Source organism: Squalius cephalus (genome assembly GCF_949319135.1).
Source record: "Squalius cephalus genome assembly, chromosome: 18".
In the NCBI taxonomy this organism is placed as follows: Eukaryota; Metazoa; Chordata; class Actinopteri; order Cypriniformes; family Leuciscidae; genus Squalius; species Squalius cephalus.
The window spans coordinates 25,718,237-25,740,265 of record NC_137139.1 but is presented as its reverse complement, the minus strand read 5'-3'; the positions used below and the strand labels follow the sequence as shown (position 1 = coordinate 25,740,265).

Genomic DNA, 22,029 nt, shown 5'->3' with positions numbered 1-22,029 from the left:
TAGAAATATTTATATGATAAATGAAAGTAAGACATATTGATGACTATTTTCCTCATAGGGCAAGTTACAGTTACATCAACTGGCCAGAATCTCTTTAATCACGTCATTCAGTAAGACGTATTTCCCACATAAATTTCAGAAGAAAAAAAAAGCTCACATTTTAGTGAGCTTCAGTTTAAAATATGTTGACCGATGATGCCTCTGTATAAGATCCTCCCACTGTTCCTCTTTTTATAGCGATCCATTATCCAGTGCACTTTCTTCAGAATATCCACATCTACACAGTAGTTCATAATGGGATGAGGTATGTACACAATACTGCTGGTTTGGATGGAAATTCTCACACTGGTGTGATATCCTGAGGATGACGTTGCATATGAATATTCTTTAGTTTATATCCTTAGTCTTCTCCCAGTCCAATGGCAATATGATCCTCAAAAAGGGCGATGCAAAGCATGATGGCGCCCCCTATCAGCAGGCCCAGACTCTGCAGGAGGAAGCGCTTCAGAGGGCTCAGAGATCCAGCATCTCCATGGAGCATTTCCGGCATCTAGGGAAACAGCGTTATATAACGTTACTGTATTCATTATGACCGTTATGGAGATGCAGTGGAGTCTTTAACATTAACTACAATGGTAAAGTTGTAAATAAAACAACAGTGTGTTTATGTCAGCATGATAACACAAAAAGGTTCAATTTGTTACCATGAAATAACAATGAAAAATATTTCTAAAGCATTTATTAATCTTCGATGTAAATTAAAACATTTACAAGTACATTAAGCCTATTATAATCAAAAGTTGTATCTGTTAGCCTGCCTATATATTAATATTATTTAATGGATCTGAGCTAACACAAACTAACAATGAACAGTTGTACTATTATTAGCTAACATTAACAAAGATGAATAAATGTTAATGTTTTGCTTATTGTTACTTGACATTAGTCAATGCATTAACTAATGGAACCTTATTGTAAATAAAGTGTAACCTTCAGTCTTTCTACGTCAAATTTCATGTTTAATTTGGTGTGTTGCTTGCCATTTTTTTATACTTAGTTGTGAAATTACAAGCAATTTGTGAGTGAAAATAGTTTTAAAGGAAATCCTACACAATTTTTTTTTCATTGTAGTTAACAGCAGCGACTTAATGACATAGGCATTCTGAATTATATCAGCTTTTCAAATAAAATAAAAATTAAGAAGTCTTAAATTAACATTTAATGTTTACCATATCAGCAAGAGCAACATAAAGGAAAACCCCAGCGGTGACGGTGAGAATCCAAGGTGAGTGCGTCGCCCACTGGTTTCCCAGCGCCGTCCCTGTAAAAACACCAAGAAAGCCCAGCAGAGCCGAGACTGCGCTGAACACAGCCAGTCTGCGTACAGGCCATCCTGCAGCCAACAGAACCGCCAAATCACCTGCAGACAAGAGCAAACAAATACATATGCAATACTAATGATTCATAATGACCATTTATAGCAGGGTTTCTCAAACTCGGTCCTGGAGGGCCACTGTCCTGCACAGTTTAGCTCCAACCCTGATCAAACACACCTGAGCAAGCTAATCAATGTCTTCAGGATCACTAGAAACTCACAGCTAGGTGTGTTTGATCAGGGTTGGAGCTAAACTGATTTATAGGCTACTAGAAACGACTCAATCATGTACCCAGCTCATGCGGAAGCTCATGGCAGAACACAGCGATCGTAGTGCTGAGTCCACCAGTCAGACTCTGAGAAAATGCAACACCTAGAGGACAAAAAGAAAACTTAAGATTAAATGCATTCAAAAATACTTTTATAGCTAAATTAAAGGTCAGCGTTTCTCAGCCTGTTTTGTTACAGAGCAAACATTTTACATTGTGCACCAATACACAGTAATATATAATTTATTTTTTGCAAATATCCTCATCTAATGAGATACTAAATATTATTTAGTAGTTAGTACACCTTTAATGAGTGATCGTTTTATCTACCAATGGCTAGTCCATCTGTAAGGTTATGTATTCCATCTCCCATCACCACCATCCATGCCATGCTTCTGATGCCTGTTTTCCCTGGTCCAGGCTGCCAATGAGAATGCCCATGCCCTGAGCTCTCATTCTGATTGGCTAATGAGGTACCTATAACAGAGTACAGATAGCCTGGTTAAAACCAGACCATTCTCAGTAGTAACTGAGTTATGGTCTGGCAAAGCTCCATAGACAAATCATTTCCAAAGGGGCGTCACCAACGGACGTCGCTCAAATGCCTCTGGGCGCAGTTGGACAGACCTAAAACCAATCAGAGCGATCGTCATCGTGTAAAGCCATATGCTGCGTCCCAATTCGCCTAAGTTACACTACGCCATAAAAGTATGTACTCTTTTTGTGAAGAAAAGGTATTTACTTTTGAATGTGTAGCAAAAAAGTAGGCAAGCTTTGGGACATACTACTTCGTCATCTTTATCGGACGGATCTGTCGCGTGCATCCTGTCACTTAAACTGCCCTGTCAATCATCGTGTCACAGTTAAAATCCTCTATTAAATCTAATTTAATTTCCTACCGTTTCGGAGAGAAATGTAGTAGCACGTTCATCTGCCAGTGGGTCTTTCATGGAGACTGTCCTCATGCGTTTGCAATTTGAATATAATAATGCATTTAAAAATTGAATGGACGTCGCTCAAATGCCTCTGGGTGCAATTGGATAGACCTAAAACCAATCAGAGCGATCGTCATTGTGTAAAGCCCGCCTCAACGTTTCTGATTGGTGCCGCGATTTCTAGTGCCATGGAAATGGGCTTGAATGAGCTCTTTGCCAGACTACTTCTCGAGCAAATCTGAATTTGCCGGAAGTTGTCTGGGTTTTCCCAGGCTAGAGTACAGATGCATTTATAAGTAATCATTTTTTTCTTTTCTGGTTCACTCTTTCTCACGTGTTAAAAGTTACCTTAAAGTTAAAAGCTAAAATACCTTGCAGGGCATCAAGCTCCCTTCCAGACTCTACATTGTGCCTCCTTTTCTTTAAAATCTGTTAAAAGAAGGGAACAGTTTGTAATGATAAATGACAACTACTCCACATCTCTTTCCTCAAAACAAAGTGTTTTTAAGTCAGCAGGTCATAATGAAAGTCCAAAAAATATGTTTCCCACTGGATGAAGCTCACCTTGAAATGTTGCTTAATTCCCAGAAGACTCTCAAAGACAAATAGAAGGTAAAGTCCTCCCAGCACACTCAGACCCTTGAAAACAGCATCCTGATGTTCAGTGTGTTGACTGAAGATGGCCTGAAATCACAAACACCCAACATCTATAGCACTTGAATAAGAAATTTAAACCATTTATCTATAATTTAATAGATAATTTTATTGTATCCCAGCTAACAGGGAACATTCTCAGAACTTCAGCTAACGTTCTTGCACGGTTCTTTCAAAGTTGTGAACAAATGTCTTCCAGTAACGTTAATAGAATGTTCCTTCAAAGTTATCTGGTCTTTAGTTCTGACAACATTAGCACAAAAATGTTATTTATACATCTGAAATGTTTTAGTTCATCTAACATTTTTTAAATGTTACTGCTTGTTTCAGAGCAGATTGTTCAGAGAACATTCAAAAGAAACACAAAGGAAGATATTTTGAAGAATGTAAGAATGAATGACTTTTTTTTTCCTACAATGGAAGTCAATGGCCATCAACTGTCTGGTTACCGACATTCTTCAAAATATCTTCTTTTGTGTTCAGCAGAAGAATTCATACAGGTTTGGAAGAATTTGAGGGTGAGTAAATGATTTTGGGTGAACTAACCCTTTAAGCTTAGTCCCAGACTAAAATGCATGTTTTAACTTTTTTAACTGAAAGCAACTTGCACTGATATCTTAAAATATGTCAGTGCCATTGTTTTGTCTCAAGATGCACACCAGTAATATTTTTTTCTAAGACACGTTTATAAAAGCCTAACTAAGGCCTAATCCTGGCATAATCTAAGCCCTGTGTGTGAAACCATGCGGGTTTTAAACATTCAGAGAACATTTAAAATAATGCTTTTATTAGAACATTAGCAAAACGCTCTAATAACATATTTTTGTTAGCTGGGATATTTGAAGAATTACAGAATAATTATGTGACTTTTAATTTGCATTGTGTTACTTACATGGGGCAGGAGGTGCAGGAGGGCATCTCCGCAGAGCGTGCCCACTGCCATCCCAGCCATCGGGCAGAGGAATATTTGAAGGATAGAAGGTTGAAGCAGGGGTGCCAGTCCCAGGGCAACCAGAGAGGGCAAACTGATGACAAAGAGTGCCAAGGAGGCCCAACCTAGAGCTGAGGTAAAATTATTGTTTAATCATCACTATCATTAAAACAAACACAAATTTATTCTGATATCAAACTTAAGGGAAACAGTTTACACACACACACCTCTGAGGAAACCCTCACTGGTTCCCTGTGACTGCTCCTCTGCATGTCGCAGACACACTCCGGTGTCAATCTGGTACAGGAGGGCAGGGCACAGGAAGGTGAAGTGGGCAGGAGTGATATGGGACGCTTGGCCCAGCCCAAAGTTCCACAAGAGCTGGGTAACGTTTAGACACTGCGATAAGGTAATAAGAAATGTGATATAAGAATCAGATTCAACATTATTACGTGGCTCTCTGGAATACTCGATTCTGATTGGTCAATTTTCCTTACCATTGCAATGGTGTATATTACAGTGCTCTTCAGAGTAACACTTACGTTACTTCCATTTCTCACACTTTCTCTTGTTTCAGAACTGACTTCAGTGTTAATATTACTGTAATATTGTTGCAGTGGTCGTCATGTCAGTATAAGGTCGATTGTAAAGAACTATTCTTTTCCTTATGGGACACATTAAGATAATATACAGGCAAAATAGTCCAAACTCAAATTCATAATTGAAAGATCAGATAATGACTACCTGACTACCTATCTAGCACTTAAGAAAATTAATATGCTTTGGTAAATGATAAGTATGACAAAAAAGTTGAAATTATGAGATAAAAAGTCATGTCTGTTATGACATACTAAGTTATGAGATTATAAAGTCAAAATTATCAGATAAAAAGTCAAAATTTCCATTTCAATTATCTCATAATGTTGTATTTTCGACTTTTTATGTATATATATGACATTTTAGCTCATAATTTCAACATTTTATATCATAATTTCAAAATAGTTGTCATTTTTTGTGTCATAATTATTACAGTGCTAACTCATAATGTCGACATTTTATCATAAGTTTGACTTTTTATTTTATAATTATGGTTTTCGTGTCATAATTTAAACTTTTTGTCAATTATGGCTTTTTATCTCATAATTATTACATTTTAACTCGTAATTTCAATATTTTGCCAATTATTTTTTGTCATAATTTTAACTTTTTACTCACAATTATGACCTAATATGTCATCATTTTTACTTTTTTATCTCGTAATTATGACTTAGTATCTCATAATTTTGACTATTAATGTCATAATTATGATTTACCAAAGCATGATTTTTTTTTATGTGGAAGAAATGGGCTTCCATACTCATATATATATGTATTTACACATATGCCAGATACTGTGTTTTAACAATATTTTCTGCTGGCATGCTGGTGGTTCAAGAAGGCTTCTTTAGAAGGCTTCGAGTTTAACCAGTATGATTTGATCAACCAGCATCACCAGAAAATGTCAACATGACCATGATGGTCAACTAACTTTACCAGTTGAGTTTTACTGATATACAGTATGGCTTTTCTGGCCCACCAGCTAGACCAGCATTAAACCAACACTAACCAGTTAAAACAAATCTTTTCAGCAGGGCACTTGATTATTATCTCTCTCCAAAATAGTCTGTGAACCTCACACAGACCGGGAAAGGCAAATGGATTGAATTTTACTGTCTGCAAACCTCAAGATATCAACAGACCTTTGGTCATGTGATAGTGAAGAGGATTCATTTTGTAGACTTTGTCCATTTGTAACACCCTAACAGGAAGTTCAGGAGAAAATACTCACATTCCCATGAAGGTGTTTCTCTGTAGGATGGTCTGGCAGTGGTGACACACTTTCTTCCACTTTGTGTCTTAGGCCAGGGTTTGGAAAATAGTCAGAGTGACCCCATTCTGCAGGAGATCCACTGAGCACTGATTTATTGTGAGGTCTAGGACTGAAAGTTTTAGGATTAGTCTTTGGCACCAACTAGAATCTGTGAGTGTAGAGAAGATAATGCAATAAAGCTTTAGCAATCTTACCTTTCTTTGAGTGGAGGTGGGTTTGTGGTCTTTGGATGATGATGGTCATCATGTGAATGCTTCACTCCACCATGTTGGATCTCAAGGACACTGACTTCCCCCAGACCTAAACTGCCTAGCAACTTCTGCAGACCCTCATAGGTTAAAGTCCCATTGTCCCCATACTGAAGGAACAGGCGTTGCAAGTAGTAGCCCTTGAGAGAATATTAAATCTGAATTACTATTTTGTCAACAGCCATCATTTTCAAGGTCCACATATGTTAATATTTTTATGATAGTGCATTGGGGTCATAAACTTAGTCTGCAACTGTAACCCCAATCCATGAATTTCAACACAGGTGCTGAAACTACAACTGTAACCTAGTTAAATTTGAGTGATTGCATCAGAGTCATTGTTGATAAGATTTTTGCACTCAGTGTTAAAATCACTTGATTTCTTTGTTTTAAACAATGTGGTAGATCTACTTTACCAGGTTTGTAGGAACCAGTAAATCACAAAAGCCACTGTGGATTATCAAAGACAAGCATCTGCTTCTTAAACTTTATTTTTTTTTATAAAATCCTCTAAACATACCTGCTCTTCAAAAGCTTCCTCCAATTGTTCCAGTGTAGATTTGACTTGCGTGCTCTCATTCAACTTTTTGACCTTGTCGACCTGGGCATGTGTTGCCAGTATGAGGAATGGTGGGATCATCACAGAAATCATACAGTTGTAGAGCAGAAGCTTCAAGCTCAGAGTCGTCCTTGGGGAAAATGCAAAGAAATATGAATCATTTTATCATGTGGGCCTCAGCAATCAATATAAGTTTTAATTAAGCATAATTCAATAGGTATTGCTGAATCAATATTCAATAGGTATCGCTGAATCAATTAGAATTGTCAAGTGACAATCATTTATATAGCGCTTTTTACAATACAGATTGTTTCAAAGCAGCATGCTCGAATTTCCTAAGACACCAAAGTCTGGAATTAAAAGTCAGGTATTTCTAGCAATTAAGCTATCATTTTAATTTTTAGAAATTTAGGAGAAATGTAAGAAACAAGCTAGGAGAGAGCAACATTTGAGCAATTTCCCTCTGTGTAAGCCTATTTGTGTAGAATTTCCATTCTTGTTACTATAATTTAAAAAATGTTCAAGAATAAATACTTTAATGTGCTTCCTGCAAGCTTTTGATTTAAGAATCTTCTAAACTTTAGAAGATTCTTAAATCAAAAGCTTGCAGGAAGCACATTGTAATTCATTTACCACGCAGTCTTTAAAGTGATATGTAAGTATAATATACACATATAATGTAAATTTAGAATGTATGCTTTAAATATCAACTCTTTACCAGACTATCTGTCCAGCCATGCTTTTCTGCAGTCTCTTAAGCGCGTTACATGATCTCCTGTATCCTCTCCGTATCCCAGTGTTTAAGCATGAGGTATGCAGCACTGTTTTTATGAATCTGAGGTTAATGTTTCACCAGCGGCCAGCTTTCAATCTATCGGAGGAGATCACAAGACGCGAAGGCATTGATCAACTTGGTTTACCTCATGACTGTCTGTGATGTAAATTCAACACATTCTCACTCCCATCACATCAAATGTGATTAAAGTAGGCTACTTTGACCTGTTCAAATAACTTTCATGTCATCTGTATTTCCATTCTTACATATACCTTGTAATGCTTTTAAATTAGTAAGCATAGATCTGGTATAATTGCTCCTCCACACACACTCTGTCCTGTAGGCGCAGCAGCAGATTCAGACTTCATCCGCTCGGCTCAGGAAGAGAAATCAGCCATCTCTCAAATCACTACAAATATCAGTCTCTGCATCCAGAAATCACATTAAAAGCTTTGGAGGAATACCGCGATCTACGGGAACAGGTATTACAGTCCTGCTGAGAGATTTTTAACGCTTTATTCATGTCGACTTGTAAAATTACCGTATAGTAGCACAAACTAAAGGCAAATGCAGTCACGAAACATGAACACAACAAGACAAGACGTTAATTGACCAGACGGTGTTTAAATGACATTTACATGGGTTTTGCTGACGGCTAGAAATTGTAATGTGACATTTAATAACGTGTGGTGTAATGTTTTTAGACCAAAGCTGCTCTTTCGGCATGCGTCAGCTAGTTGGATTTCATGCTAGTTAGCCACGCTAGCTCCTTAGCATGAGCGGCTGCGTTAAATGTAATTTTACAGTGAATAAAATAAATTTTGAGCCATTCGTTCCTTGCTGTGCCAAGAAAAACGTGAACACGGCAAATACGTCATATGGTTGTGAGGATTATGTTGGTTGTTTTTGTATATCAGCCTTAGCAAGCCGGCTAATGCTAAGCGCCTCATTTAGTCGCTCAAACACATCAGCAAACGTGTGTTTCAGGTTGGCAGACATGAAGCCTTTTTCATCGCCAGGAGGTTTAATAGCTATACATTTGTTTACAGGTGTGCTGACATGTCTAGTTCATTACTGTATGTATGTTAGAAGGAGTGCAGTTAGCCTGTCTGTCTGAATCCAGCATGATATATTAATGTTATGTTCAGATGCAGTTATATGATCTATATGCATATCGTTTAAATGGCTACATCTGTCCATTTAACATTAACCCCTCACGGAGTACCCTTATTTTTTTCTTGGTGTCTTTACAGGTCTCTCTCTCTCTCTCTCTCTCTCTCTCTCTCTCTCTCTCTCTCTCTCTCTCTCTCTATGTGTGTATGTATATATAATATGTAATAATACTTGTTTTGTGAAAAGCGCGCTACAAATAAATGTGAATTGAATGGAATTTAATTGAATGGTCCTTTAGTGATGGCAGTGTAGGACCCTCTTGATGGCATCCAAAGGTCTCCCACTTAAATGTAGTGGTTTGTCAGATCTGTCATCTGCTAAGTGGTCCAAAAAATAAGGCAGTTTACACTTGTTTAATGGAACAAAATGTTTTGGCACTCGTAAACGCGTGCCAGAGCAGCTCTGTGCTTCCAGATGCACATTTGGTAATCATGCATCCGTGCATGATCGACTAGATCTTTATTGAATGAAAGCGAGGGATGCCATCGCTGAAATGGGGGTTTAGGGGAGAACGTTCTGAACCACCCACGCTCTCCCCCTCCATCTGCTTAGACAAGCTAAAATTAGGTCACCACCAGCCTACTGGGACAAAACACCACCCCTCCCTAAACTGTTATGAATCGAAAGAGATGCTGTGACTACCCTTCTTCGCTTTGGATTGGTTTTAACAAATGAGAAAAATGTATCTGTGTAGTAACCCCAAACACTTTCCTTCTTCTGTTTTATGTCTTATCAGATTTAAAGGAAAATTAGTGCTGCTAAAAGTGTTACATCATACATGTTTAATCCTTGCAGACCACATCTGCTTTGTTTCAGTAGGCTGTGGTAAAGTGATGGATGTCTAAAAACAAAAGATTTTGTTATTGCATTGTGAAAATTCACCGCTATAATTCGAGGGTGTAATGGATGGTAACCAGGGTGTTGCTGTGTTTTTGCCACTGCCAGGGTGTTTTGGGTGGTTGCTTGCTGCCATTCCAGCCATAAGCCTCTATGATGATTTGGTACCTATATATGGCTCAATGTAAGACTATGGGATTTTTTCGCATGCCAGGCTAAATTCTGATTGTATGAACCACATTTGAGTCATTCTTAATCACTTTTAAAGCACTGTACACTGATGGCCACCCAAATATATATTGCAAAGTGAACGCATTTCATCACACATCCAACCCTGTGATAGGGTGTGCATGTGTCTTGTTGTACCATTACGTCATCAGCCCTTTTAAATGAGCTGACTCTTAATTCGATTGCGATGCATCAAGGCTTTAATGGTTTTGGATTTTCACTCAAGAGACAAAGTGGAAGGAAAAAGCACCTCGATAAGCTTAAATGACGACGTCTATTGGATCCAAAACCTTTTGAAATAGGGAATGGACTAATTGATGATGGTAAATATGCCAAACTTGTCTGAAGCTTCCAGGAAGTGTTTCACACAGGCTTTTTGAGTCTTAATAAATAGAAGTGTATTGATTGCATCGTAATGTATGTCTTCTTTTCACTTTCTCTGTCTTAAGGGGGATGGTCGGTCTTGCATCGTAAGGAAAGTCGCCTTGCCCACCTGACACATGAGGACCGCTCATTGTACAGGGATCATGAGGGCTGTGCTTTAGTGAGGTATGAATGGCCTTTTCTTTATAATGGCAGATAAATCACTTGGACTCCATTAATGCTACTTTGCACTTTCTAATTGCTCGGATCATGAATATTTCATAGAAGTTAATGCATTTTAGTTCATATCTTTTGTACCGTGTGGTACAACAAGGTCTGCTTTCTGTGAGTTCTAGGACAGATAATTCTACATATGGATTTTAATAACTTTCTTTGGAGTTTAGTTTGGATAATAACCACTCACTTGATCGAAAACGTCGGTCTTACTGACATGTAAAATGACAAAGTTTGTTTTGTTTTTATTTGTAGTCTAGGAGTGAGTTTATCCAAAATGGTTGATGCCAATAGTAATTTGGCTCTGGAAACACTCAAATATATTCAAAATATGGCACTGCAGTCTCCGTAAATATCAATTATTTGCAGAAATGTGTTGATTGTTTTTAATAGAATTTCAGTTTGTTCACGAGTATTATGTCAAAAACAGATACTCTGCTTGTGAATATCTACTTTTGTTTTATGTTTAATCTACTTTTGTTCTATATTTTACTTGCTACTAATTGAAAAGTATCACATGGCAATCAGGGCTATTAAATGTTAAATACATGGCTACATGAAGCGATTTGGTGCCATAAGATTTTGTTGTGGAAAAATAGAAACCAACCAATTGACAAAATGCCCTGACGCTTGTTGCAGCTGGTTAGGACTAAAACTGAATTTACATGAAAGTGATGGCTTTTTTTGTGGTCTTTTTTTATCATGTCACACCTGTTTAGGACATTGTTACATCAAACTGATTAATGATTGCTTTCCATTTTGTTGTTTCCCAAAATGAAGTCAGAAAGGAGGTGAAATTTCCATCCACACAATATTAATCTTAATGCAATCTCTAGGCCACTCAAAATGTTTACTGAGGTCGCCGCCACACTTCACAGTGGACCCATATTCCTTGACAGCACATTAGTAATCTCATACCAGCATACACACAAACACACAGCCATTGCATTTTTCACTTGAGAGAGCTGTGTAGTCCTAGTGGAAAAAGAAGAAAAAGGTCACCTTTGAACAGGAAATGCGATCATGTTACTTCTGTATTGTAGCAGGACATTGAGTGCCTCCGTCTTCAGCTCAAAATGCCATGATCATTAAACCTCTATCAGTTTACTTTTAGTGCTTCTAAGGAGTCTTGATAGTTGTTCCGAAACCTGCATTTTTAAGCATTGCTATGCTTCTGGCATAAAGACTGTTCCAGAAGCGAAAGCGGTGCCTTGTTTTAGCCAAATTTTAAAGGCTGCATCGCTAGGATTCCTAAGAGAACACATCTTTTGTTATTGTTTTGATCTAAGCCGTTCGCTGTAATCCTGAATAAAAGCTTCAGTTTAGTACATTGGTTTAAATCATTTTTAGGCCTGCTTCCACGGTTCTTCTGCTCCTGTGTTAGATTCGGTTTTCACTTAAAAATGACCAACAATGGCTACAAGTTTTCAGTTTCATTTTGTTGTACATCCAGGGCTTCTCATGCTTTTCTGTCTCAGAGGCAATTGGCAAGCGTACTGGGCGACCTCTCACCACACGCTCTTCCTGCTGGTTTTATTTCAGATATCAAAGGGTTCCGGTAATGTGCCATGGGGTACGACGTCACCAGGTTCCAAGGAGAGGTGGACGAGGATCTGTTGTGTCCCATCTGCAGCGGGGTGCTAGAGGAGCCGGTGCAGGTCGATATTTATTTTCATTCAACCGCAACATCTCAGAACACCTTGAAATGAGCCTCTGTCACGGCATTATGGGTTTGTGGTTATCAGATATCACTGCTCTGAGACCATTGTGTGAATGTGTTTCACAAGGGTCCAAAATTTTCTTTGTAAAACCTGCCAATGGCAAGGGAATTAAGGGAAATTTACAGGATATATTTCTTTCACCAAAAAAATAATTATGTACACAAACACACAGTTTTATTAATAAAATTGCTAATAAAAAATACTAAAATTCATTATTTATAGATAACTGTTTTTTCCTTGCATATTAGTAAAAACTTGTGAAACAACTAAACGGTAAAAGGTCTGAAAAATGCACATCAGTTAGCCAGAAAAGTCAGTGCATACTGAGTTCAAGTTACTTCCTGATCAGTTTTTCTGTTCTCTCAGGCCCCTCACTGTGAGCATGCCTTCTGTAATGCCTGCATCACACAGTGGTTTGCACAGCAGCAGATCTGCCCCGTGGACCGCACTGTCGTGACCCTTGCCCACCTTCGACCCGTCCCCCGCATCATGCGTAATATGCTTTCCAAGCTGCAGATGTCCTGTGATAACGCCGGCTTCGGCTGCACGGCCACCCTTCGGCTCGACCAGCTGCAGTCACACCTCAAGGACTGCGAGCACAACCCCAAACGACCTGTCACGTGTGAGGAAGGTTGTGGGTACGTACTTGAACAACCATCTTCACCATGTAGTTCTCACTTACTAATTCATAGCAGTCTTTGGAGGGAGAATGCAGGGCTCCAGAGTCGTCCAGACTAACATTTGAGAGCTGTTGCCACTAAGCCACATACATTTGGGAGCCTACTCAAGCTTTCGCATCCATCTTTTTACCTTTATTGAAATACAGTACATAACACAAATGCAAAAGTATGTCATAAAAGCAATATGACAAGAAGTTATAATGGTAACTAAACTATACCTGTTCTATCTTCATTAAGCATATATTCTCTGGCTCTGTAGGCATCTTACAACAGTTCCCACAGAAGCACCTGTACAGCGATTTATAGATTATCATGACGGAATGCTAATCGACGACTTGAAAATGGTTGACTCCACATCAACTACATAAATTTGTCAATTAATCATTCAAAAATGTCCTGTTGCATTATAAATGTTGTTTAAGGCTGAACACATTTTCAGTATGTGAGATGAAACTGTTTTGTTGTTGCCGGTTTGCTGGAGCATGAGTTCTTGAAGCTCCGTCCTCCTCTTGAAAGGGGTCCGGGAGCACCAGCTCATTTGCATTTAAAGGGACACACAAAAACGTTGAGTTTTTGCTCACACCCCCCCCCCCCCCCTCCCCCCCCCCTCTTTCGCAATGGCTCGCTGGCTGCTTTTTCAGCTCTTCGTCTTGCAAGAACGCATCCTGTGTGAATGCCTATACTGATAATGAGTATGCTGCAATATTGCAACTCTATTTGGTATAAGAGTTTGTCTGTTATGCTAAAAACAAAGTTGTTTAATCAATTAAAAATTTGCTCAAAGATTGTAGGTCAGCCTCTTGAGAAGTTTTATGATTCAGCCTATCATAACAATTTGCTAAGGCTGGCTAATAATATAGCTTCTAACCCTATGCATATCCTGCATAATGAGTTTGAACTACTACCATCAAAGCGGAGGTAATAGAGTCCCCAGATTTAACAAAGTGAGGCTGAAACACTCTTTTGTGCTTCAGGCTATCTTAGCATTGAACAAAAACACTTAATCAGAAATCAAGAGTATTGTGAAGGTGTTGTAGATGCATAAGTGTTGTATTGAATGTATAATGTGTGAGGTTTAAGTGTATGTCAATGTATGTTGGATGTTGTAAACATAGACACTGTTATGCAAGAGAAATTTCAGACTTGTCTGACAATAAAGTATAAAAGTAAAGTAAAGTAAGCCCCTCAATTGTTCCATTTTGCTCAAATCTGCTTTGTTTACTCTTTAGGCTAGAAATGCCCAAAGATGAGATGCCAAATCACAACTGTATTAAGCATCTACGCAGTGTGGTGCAGCAACAGCAGACCAAGATTGCAGATCTGGAGAAGACTGCCGCTGAGCACAAGCACCAACTTGCAGAACAGGTCAGACCTGTGAATGTCACGGTGGATTCAAAACTTCCCATAACTTCTTGGGTTCTATGATCTGTATTTTTAATCTGCCCATGATTTCTTTTTTTTCAGAAACGTGACATCCAGCTCCTGAAAGCTTACATGCGAGCAATACGCAGCGCTAACCCTAACCTACAGAACCTGGAGGAGAGCATAGAGTACAATGAGATCCTGGAGTGAGTGATCTGTTCTTCATCTGCCTCTGTTTATGCCAATATGAATTCAAACTAGACTGTTTCAACTATTTATGAATAAGAAAATTATTTTTTTCCTAATTTTAAACTTGCATTAAATAAATGGGGTTGGGATTTTTTTTACTTTTTTATTTTTTTCACACACCAAGGCTGCATTGATATGATTAGAAACATAGTAAAAAGAGTAATATTGTGAAATATTACAATTATTAGTGTTTTCTATTGTAATATATTACAAAATGTAAATTATTTCACATTTCCTTGACTAGAAAGTTTAAAAGAATGACCTTTATTTAAAAATAGAAATCTTTTGTCCTTGCTTAATAAAACGATTAATTTCTTTAAAAAAAAATCTTACTGACCCTAAACTTTTAAATGGTAGTGTTAAATATATATGTGTTTGTATCTAATATATTTATCAAAAGAATATGAAAAACTAAAAATCTAAAGGCACAGTATGTAAATTTTGCTGCTAGAGATTGCTTATTCAAAATAATAACAAGGGCGTAGCTTGATGATGCCGTGAATGAGCGTGGAATCATGGGAGTTGTCGTCTTCACCTCCACAGCCGATGGAAAGCAATCAGACGGGACTCAGGCAGAAATCATATTCATGGATGAGCTAATGTATTCAAGTTTTATTAATGCTACTGTGCCGCTACTGTGGTATGAAGCAGGGTGGGCCGAGAGCCTGGGACATTTTCGAAGTAAAATTGTAGGGTAACACAGCGCTGTTTTACTCGGTCAAAAACAATCATACTAAAAATAAATTTGTGTGTTGAAAGTTATGTTATAACGTTACTCGGTGGCTGGTATGAGACACTTGCTGCCCACTGCAGTAAGCTAGATCGATATTTGAATATCATATTAATAAAAAATGTAATGGTAAATGGCATGCAATTAATTTTAAAGTATATTGTATGGTGGAGAAAATGCTGTATTATTGTTACTGCAAATAAAACTTTCTGATTATGCTCTGTTAGCCACTTGACAAAATAGTGCTGTCTATGAGGCATGGTACAAACATGTGTTCAAACTCATAGTAAATCTAGAAAACAAGAGATTCAAACAATAGGACTAACCCGATAAAGGTATCCAAACGGTTGCTAACCTGTCTAATATAGCACATAATATATTAAAGCACCTTTTGTGTTTCTACGGAATTAAAACCGGAACTCGAGGGTAAGGCGGATATTACGTCAATGACACGGGACGTCACACTGGTGATTTCTCTGGATTTAAACCTTATTGGAAACATTTGGGATAATGTTAGTACACAAGTCAAATAAATATATAATATTGTTCTAGTGGATATATTCATCCAAATCTCTTACATATTGTGCCTTTAAATATAAAGCCATAATCATTGTGCTACTATGTAAATAATGAGCGGGTAAATTACTCATGAATACAAATAAATTCCTGTTGAGCAAGTTATAATGCTAATGCTAATACCATAATTGACAATCAGATGACTGTCAAACTAACTACACTCGTTTTGGCCACAGATGGGTGAACTCTCTGCAGCCCGCTCGCGTGACCCGCTGGGGAGGAATGATCTCCACACCCGACGCCGTCCTCCAGGCCGTCATCAAACGGTCTCTCATAGACAGTGGATGTCCTTTGTCGATCGTTAATGACCTCATCGAGAACGCCCACGAGCGCAACTGGCCCCAAGGCTTGGCTACGCTGGAGACACGGCAGATGAACCGCCGATATTACGAAAACTATGTGGCCAAGCGCATTCCGGGTAAGCAGGCCGTGGTGGTGATGGCCTGTGAGAACCAGCACATGGGTGAAGATATGATTCTGGAGCCAGGTTTGGTCATGATCTTCGCTCATGGTGTGGAGGAGATCTTATAGTCTGTACATACAGTAGGTGGGTGCAAACGATGAAAAGCAGGAAGGGGTTTACAAAAACTGAATTACCACCCCCACCCACCACCCCCCCACCCCAATCTAAAAGATTCTTAATTCATCCCACTAAAAATATCAAGACCTCTTCGGCAGTCTTTACCTCAAATTTTCTGGAAGGACGAAGGCAGAGAAAGCTCTCCACTCGCTTGACGATCTCCAGCATTCCTATTCTCTTTGCCTTAAAAGGACATTTTTCAAAAAGTGGACCCTAATGACAAACACCAACTTGAAACATTATCAGGGATGATGGTACACATATGTTTTAACATTAACATTGAAATCGAAAGGATTTGAAGTGATGTCTAATTTCCCCTTTAACATTTATTTCTCTTGAGAGCAAATACATGTCAATCACAGCTTTCAACAGTGTAAAAGACCTGTTAAGATTCTTGTAAATGCAGATGATTAAGAAATATAGACAAATATGCTATCTGTTCTTGTTCTAATAGAGTAGTAGACATTTTTTGCTGTCTTCATCTCAGTTTGCTATTTACAGTAGTGTGTTTTAGCTACCATGGATCTCAATGTTTGTTTTTTTTGTTCTGTTTTTAAGAGAGCTATGATTAAAGTATGCTAGATAAAGAGCTCTCTTCTCGGTGTTTGCACTCTGTGGCGATTGGAAAAACAAGATGTCATGAATCTCGTTTTGTGAAGATGTTTGTCCTTCTTGAGAGGAAAGAGAGCGAAGAAGGATTTGTATGATGTAAATCACAACAGCCGGTTTGATACCTTTTATTCCACACTGCTTTTTGAGTTTTTATGTACAACCAGAAACTCTAAATTTTCAAATCATTTTTTCCAGAAACAATATTTTTGTGCTTCTTATTATTTTCTACTGGCATCACTGGTTATCTCGCTATTAATAATCAGAACCAGATTTTTTTTTTTTTTTTTTTTTTTGGTAAAACTGTCTGGTTGACCTCAAAGGTTTCTTCTTGGTGATTTAGCGAAACCATAAATGATGGATGAAATGTATATGAAGTATACAAACTTTTTGAAAAATGACCAACCTACAGCTGATGTAAAACCATTATGTCTGCAGATGCTTAACCATATCTGGAGTGTACATCCGAACCGTTTTTTTTATCCATCATTTGCCACAGCACCTCTTGACGAATTGTAAAGAATAAAGAGATGGGAAGGTGGTATATTTGTGTATATTGTGCAATTGGTTTAAGAATTTATTTTGCATATTTTACGTACCTTCATTGTACATAGTTGATTTAATCAGTTTAATTTGTGTTGTCTTTGCAACCAAAGTGTTTTATTGTGTTGAATGCACATCGTGCTTGCTTTTTTTGTTGTTGTTATTGCGCGAACATCGAAAATGTAAGTTCAGCGATTCTGAAATGTATCTTTGAGGCTATTGTGTGTCATCTGCTTCAGTGTTACATAGACCTGAATGCTCAGTGCGTTGTTTACAATAGCTTTTTGGCAAATGTAGTTTAATAAGAGCTGAAAACTAAGGACCCAGAATGTTTTAACTGCAATATTCAGCCGGGTCTATGTGAATTAGAGAGAAATGTATGTGAACTGCCTTATCACACTTCATTCGACACTTTACTGCATGATTGCTGTATAACGTGTCACATGGCTTCTCACAATCGCACCCTGAAGCTGGAGAAATGAAACATGACCCAGTGAATTTCACTTCATGGATCTGATCACCTTATGCTAGAAAGTTTCATTCATTAAATAAAGGTTCACTACTTCTTGTGCTCAGTTTAATGAGGCCGATTCATCATCTCTTATTGGACACGCAAGACTTTCTTGACTCTCAGGATTTATCATCTGACGTCAGGGATGAAACGTTCAAAGAGCTCATGTTTCCCGCTGCAGCATTGTCCGTGGATGTGGCAGTCTTCTGTTTTTGTTTTTGTCTTTCATTCTTGCTTTTGTGCTGTGGGTTACTGAAAGAATATGAATAAATATCATTGATTTTGCAATATGACACTAGTGTCTTTGACATTATTATTATTATTAACTTGGTAGCAGGAACTTCTTGTTGGTTGTGTTGTAATCAGTGGTTTTAAAAATGGCCAGTGCAGTGCTAATCAGCATAGAGACCTTCCTTCCTCTTGTTTTTGCTGCTTTTTCTCTCTTCTACCACACAATGTCACTAAAGTGCAATTTTACTGTTACATTTTAACAGTCTGAAAGGGGTAAAAAGTGAACAGTTGGATCAACTTAAAAAAATTACTTAAATTATCACGTTTTTCATGATAAAACATAATTTAAGTTGAGAAAACTTAATTTCTTTAGGTGTTACCAATTGAAGTAATTTTTTTAAGTTGATCCAGCTATTCACTTTTTACAGATATGACAATTTTCAGCTAACTTTGCCATTATCACCGTTTAGTGACTACATGGTAACTTTTATCTGCTGATCTCCATCTATTTAATGGCTTGAACCCAAACAGTGCACACAGGAATAATCCTCCTGTTGTTGGTATTTTCTTTGACCAGGCCATAGCCACTAATGCAGCAAGTCATTTTAATCCAGCCCATTATAGCGCCCGTGAGGAACGGAATGTCACATTGTTTTCCCAGCAGCTCTCTTGACCAGTTTCCGCTCGACTCAAACTGCATTGGCTGGTCTCATATTTCGTAATAAAATTCTCTTATAGTTTTGTTATTGCAAATACCTACCATCCATCCATCCATCCAGTTTTGTTTCATGTCTCCCTAATAAATTAAATGGTTCTTAATCCCTTTCAAAAAGTAAGGATTTGATTGGAGCTTTTACAATCTGGTACCACAAATTCCTTTATCAGTTAATCAAGCATTTGGCAATCAAATATATTACAGCTTAATTGTATGACAACTGTTAAAGCAGTTGCACTAAGTACTGATATAAATACAATCACTCAGATGCCAAACCTAACACTGAAAATAATGGCATTTAACGATGACAGTTTTAATAGTTTAAATGTCACACCACCCTGTTGATTGTTGATGTGTAACCAAAAATGTAACAAGTTTCTGTTGATTAATCACTCATGCATAGGCCTATACTATCTATCTATCTATCTATCTATCTATCTATCTATCTATCTATCTATCTATCTATCTGTCTGTCTGTCTGTCTGTCTATCTATCTAACTATCCATCTCTGTCCGTCTGTCCATCTATCAATCTATCTATCGTCAGTGCTCTCGATGAGAAGCACAGAGTTCCACACACACACACACATCTGAGCAAAGTGCATCGCTCAGCTCAGACACAGTGCGGGCGGTGCTGTGACTTTATGGGAGTGTCACTCACAGTTAGGCGTGTTCACTTTACTGTCAGTTCTCAGCTGAACGCTTTCTCGCAGACGAGGCTAGTTCTGCCTCCTTCGCCACTTATGTACTAATTTTGTTAGCTCTGAAGCAGTTTTTGAGTGCATCTGAGTGATTTTGCTCTTGGCGTCTGTTTTAAAAACAAGACAGAATCACTAACCGGGTGCTGCAGACCTCAAGACATTAAGGTAAAGCAAATGTTTATTTATTGTTATGGTGAGACGAGCGAGTTTTAGAGAGTTGACGACCTTTAAAACAGTAGCAGGGATTTCTACTGTGCTGCATGTAGGTTTTATGCATTATTTCTAACGGCAGCGACTCAAAACCTCTGACTGTCCATACGGAGTGTTCATATGCGACTTCGATCGATTGTATCGATGCCCAGACTGTTGTCTTGATATTGATGGGAATTGTAAGGAATTGAATGATTCTTTTGATTCGTTTTAACTTGTTCGGTTCCTTAACGGTTCCATTTAAGAATACCATACTTTTAGTAGCCTACTTTGACGATAGCCTACATATCTTTTTAAAAATCGACTGCACTCAGCGGTTAGCAGGTGATGAATTAATTTCAGGTTTCAACAAAGAATTAGCATAACAATAATCTATGTGTGTGTGTATGTACGTGTGCGTGTTCAAAAATAAACAATTTTCTTGCTAGAGGTATTTACACAGACTTTTTTTTTTTTTTGAGGCCACACAAATGCAGTCCAACAATTGGCTCTATAATAAATACAAATATTAAACGATGTGGTATCATATTTCAATTCTTGTTTTTATAAAATAAACTCATCACGTGTATCTCAAATAATTGTCATATGAACAACCAGTCAGTATCCTAACTCATCAGCCTTAGGCTACAACATAAAAGACAATACAAGATTTTTGTTTTCGAGTCGTGAATGATGACGAAATTAATAAACTTGCGGTTAAGTAAATGAGTCAGATAAATTCGGTAATCGATTCATAAGTGTTTTTGATTCACAAAAAGAACCGAGTCATAATTTCCATTCGTTCAAGAATCATTCTACATTGCTTGCGCTGTATCTTTATGATTCTTTAAAAGAACCGACTCATATGAGTAATTTGGTTGGGAATCGGACTACACTGTGTGTTTCGGACTGTAAATTCATTAGTAGTAGCCTATTGCGGTGAACAGGGGTGCAGAAAAAGGTCACTGTATTTTCTAGCATGCCTTACGTATAAATGTATGTTAACTAATCCGAAAGTCTTGAAAATAATTCTGTTTAGGTATTTTAGTGATCTGAATAGATAAACAGCTCACTAGATTTTGAGACGCAGACCATAGCTGTGCGATTCCCAGTCATTCATGTCATGCACAGATCAGTCTATTTTCAATTCACCTGTACCAGTTAACCGCATTTTGGTGGTTACTCTTCGTTTCGAAGTTGTTGGCTTCATCTGGTTGTTTTGTCAGATGCTTTGTTATTCTCTTTCACTGAACTATAGACTGTGGAGTCATACTTTTAGGTTAAGTAGGCTATGTGTTACTGTTATGTGCTTGGAAACGTAAAATACACTAAAAAGTAAGAAAAGTCCTAGATACAGTGTTTTTTGGAAGGGTTTTTTATGGTTTAAAAATACAAATATATGGCTACACAACATAGCCTACTTCAAAGAATATAGGCTAACTGTGTTTAGGTGGTATCATAATCTGACCAACCTAAAAGTCCCCCAAACCCATTTAAAACCATCAAAACCACCATAGCTTGGTTTAATATGTTTTATTCAGCAATGACCTTTTGTGCTTCTTATCATGATGTTTTTTGACACATTTATCTGAACTGGTTAAGCAACTTTTGCATTCTGTGGAGTTTTCCCCTGAATTGTTTATTTTACCATTATCTCTTGACTAGGTTGATGAATAGCTAAATGTCTGCAATATTCACGCTGCCTTAATATTACAGATTTGATCTAAATGTTCATTTCAACCGTCTTCTATTTAAAGGTTTCCTTTAACTGTGCACTGATGTCATTAAGTTCATCTTTTTTCATCATCATAAGAGATTTCAACTCTTCCAGTTAGACAGACATATTGTTTTTTTTAACAGACTGGAAGAATTTTGTCACATATCCAGTTTTAGCTGACCGGGCTATATGAGTCACGACAGTTGAAGAGAAAGGGTTTTGAAGGTTTTTTTCTGCTCCCCTGCATTTACACCTTTTTGCCAAATTGCTTACAAAGTCAGTCATTCTTGTTTTTCCACTCTTGTTTCTGCTGGCGTGACCAAAACGTATCCATCTCAGTGCAACATGATTATATTTTAGTTTGCGGTTTTGTATCTCTGACTCATTTGAAACCCTATACTAAATTTGTGGATGTCCCTAAAGAAATTAAAAGTTCTAATTTAGTCCGACATTCTCTCTGGAGCT

General features: G+C 37.7%; 3 protein-coding genes across 5 annotated transcripts in view; 2 read left to right on the top strand and 1 right to left on the bottom strand.

Annotated features, from left to right (window-relative positions):
- Positions 1 to 7: 7 nt before the first annotated feature.
- slc39a5 (solute carrier family 39 member 5) lies at positions 8 to 7,832 on the bottom strand. 2 transcript variants are annotated; one of them, XM_079850365.1, is made up of 12 exons: positions 7,762 to 7,832; positions 6,803 to 6,971; positions 6,229 to 6,422; positions 5,993 to 6,143; positions 4,392 to 4,563; positions 4,126 to 4,295; positions 3,144 to 3,263; positions 2,951 to 3,008; positions 1,975 to 2,121; positions 1,668 to 1,748; positions 1,230 to 1,420; positions 8 to 550 (listed from the first exon to the last, which is right to left on the bottom strand). In XM_079850365.1, exons 1-12 carry the CDS (start codon positions 7,764 to 7,766, stop codon positions 401 to 403), a joined length of 1,608 nt encoding a protein of 535 aa, XP_079706491.1. In that variant the 5' UTR covers positions 7,767 to 7,832; the 3' UTR covers positions 8 to 400. The 2 variants fall into 2 exon arrangements, with proteins under 2 accessions (XP_079706491.1, XP_079706490.1); XM_079850364.1 differs by lacking the exon at positions 7,762 to 7,832 and adding an exon at positions 7,560 to 7,632.
- On the top strand, positions 7,745 to 18,305 carry rnf41 (ring finger protein 41). Of its 2 annotated transcripts, XM_079850367.1 has the most exons (8): positions 7,745 to 7,825; positions 7,960 to 8,098; positions 10,304 to 10,403; positions 11,994 to 12,109; positions 12,539 to 12,810; positions 14,082 to 14,217; positions 14,317 to 14,420; positions 15,946 to 18,305. In XM_079850367.1, the coding sequence occupies exons 4-8, from the start codon at positions 12,020 to 12,022 to the stop codon at positions 16,298 to 16,300; spliced, it is 957 nt and encodes a 318-aa protein (XP_079706493.1). In that variant the 5' UTR covers positions 7,745 to 7,825; positions 7,960 to 8,098; positions 10,304 to 10,403; positions 11,994 to 12,019; the 3' UTR covers positions 16,301 to 18,305. The 2 variants fall into 2 exon arrangements, with proteins under 2 accessions (XP_079706493.1, XP_079706492.1); XM_079850366.1 differs by lacking the exon at positions 7,745 to 7,825 and having other exon boundaries at positions 7,937 to 8,098.
- Positions 18,306 to 19,668: 1,363 nt separating this feature from the next.
- Positions 19,669 to 22,029, top strand: part of dgkaa (diacylglycerol kinase, alpha a) — a 29,345-nt gene continuing 26,984 nt past the window's right edge. The window contains exon 1 of the mRNA XM_079849147.1: positions 19,669 to 19,823. The gene's annotated coding sequence lies outside the window, so the exon portion shown is untranslated. The remainder of the gene's footprint in view (positions 19,824 to 22,029) is intronic.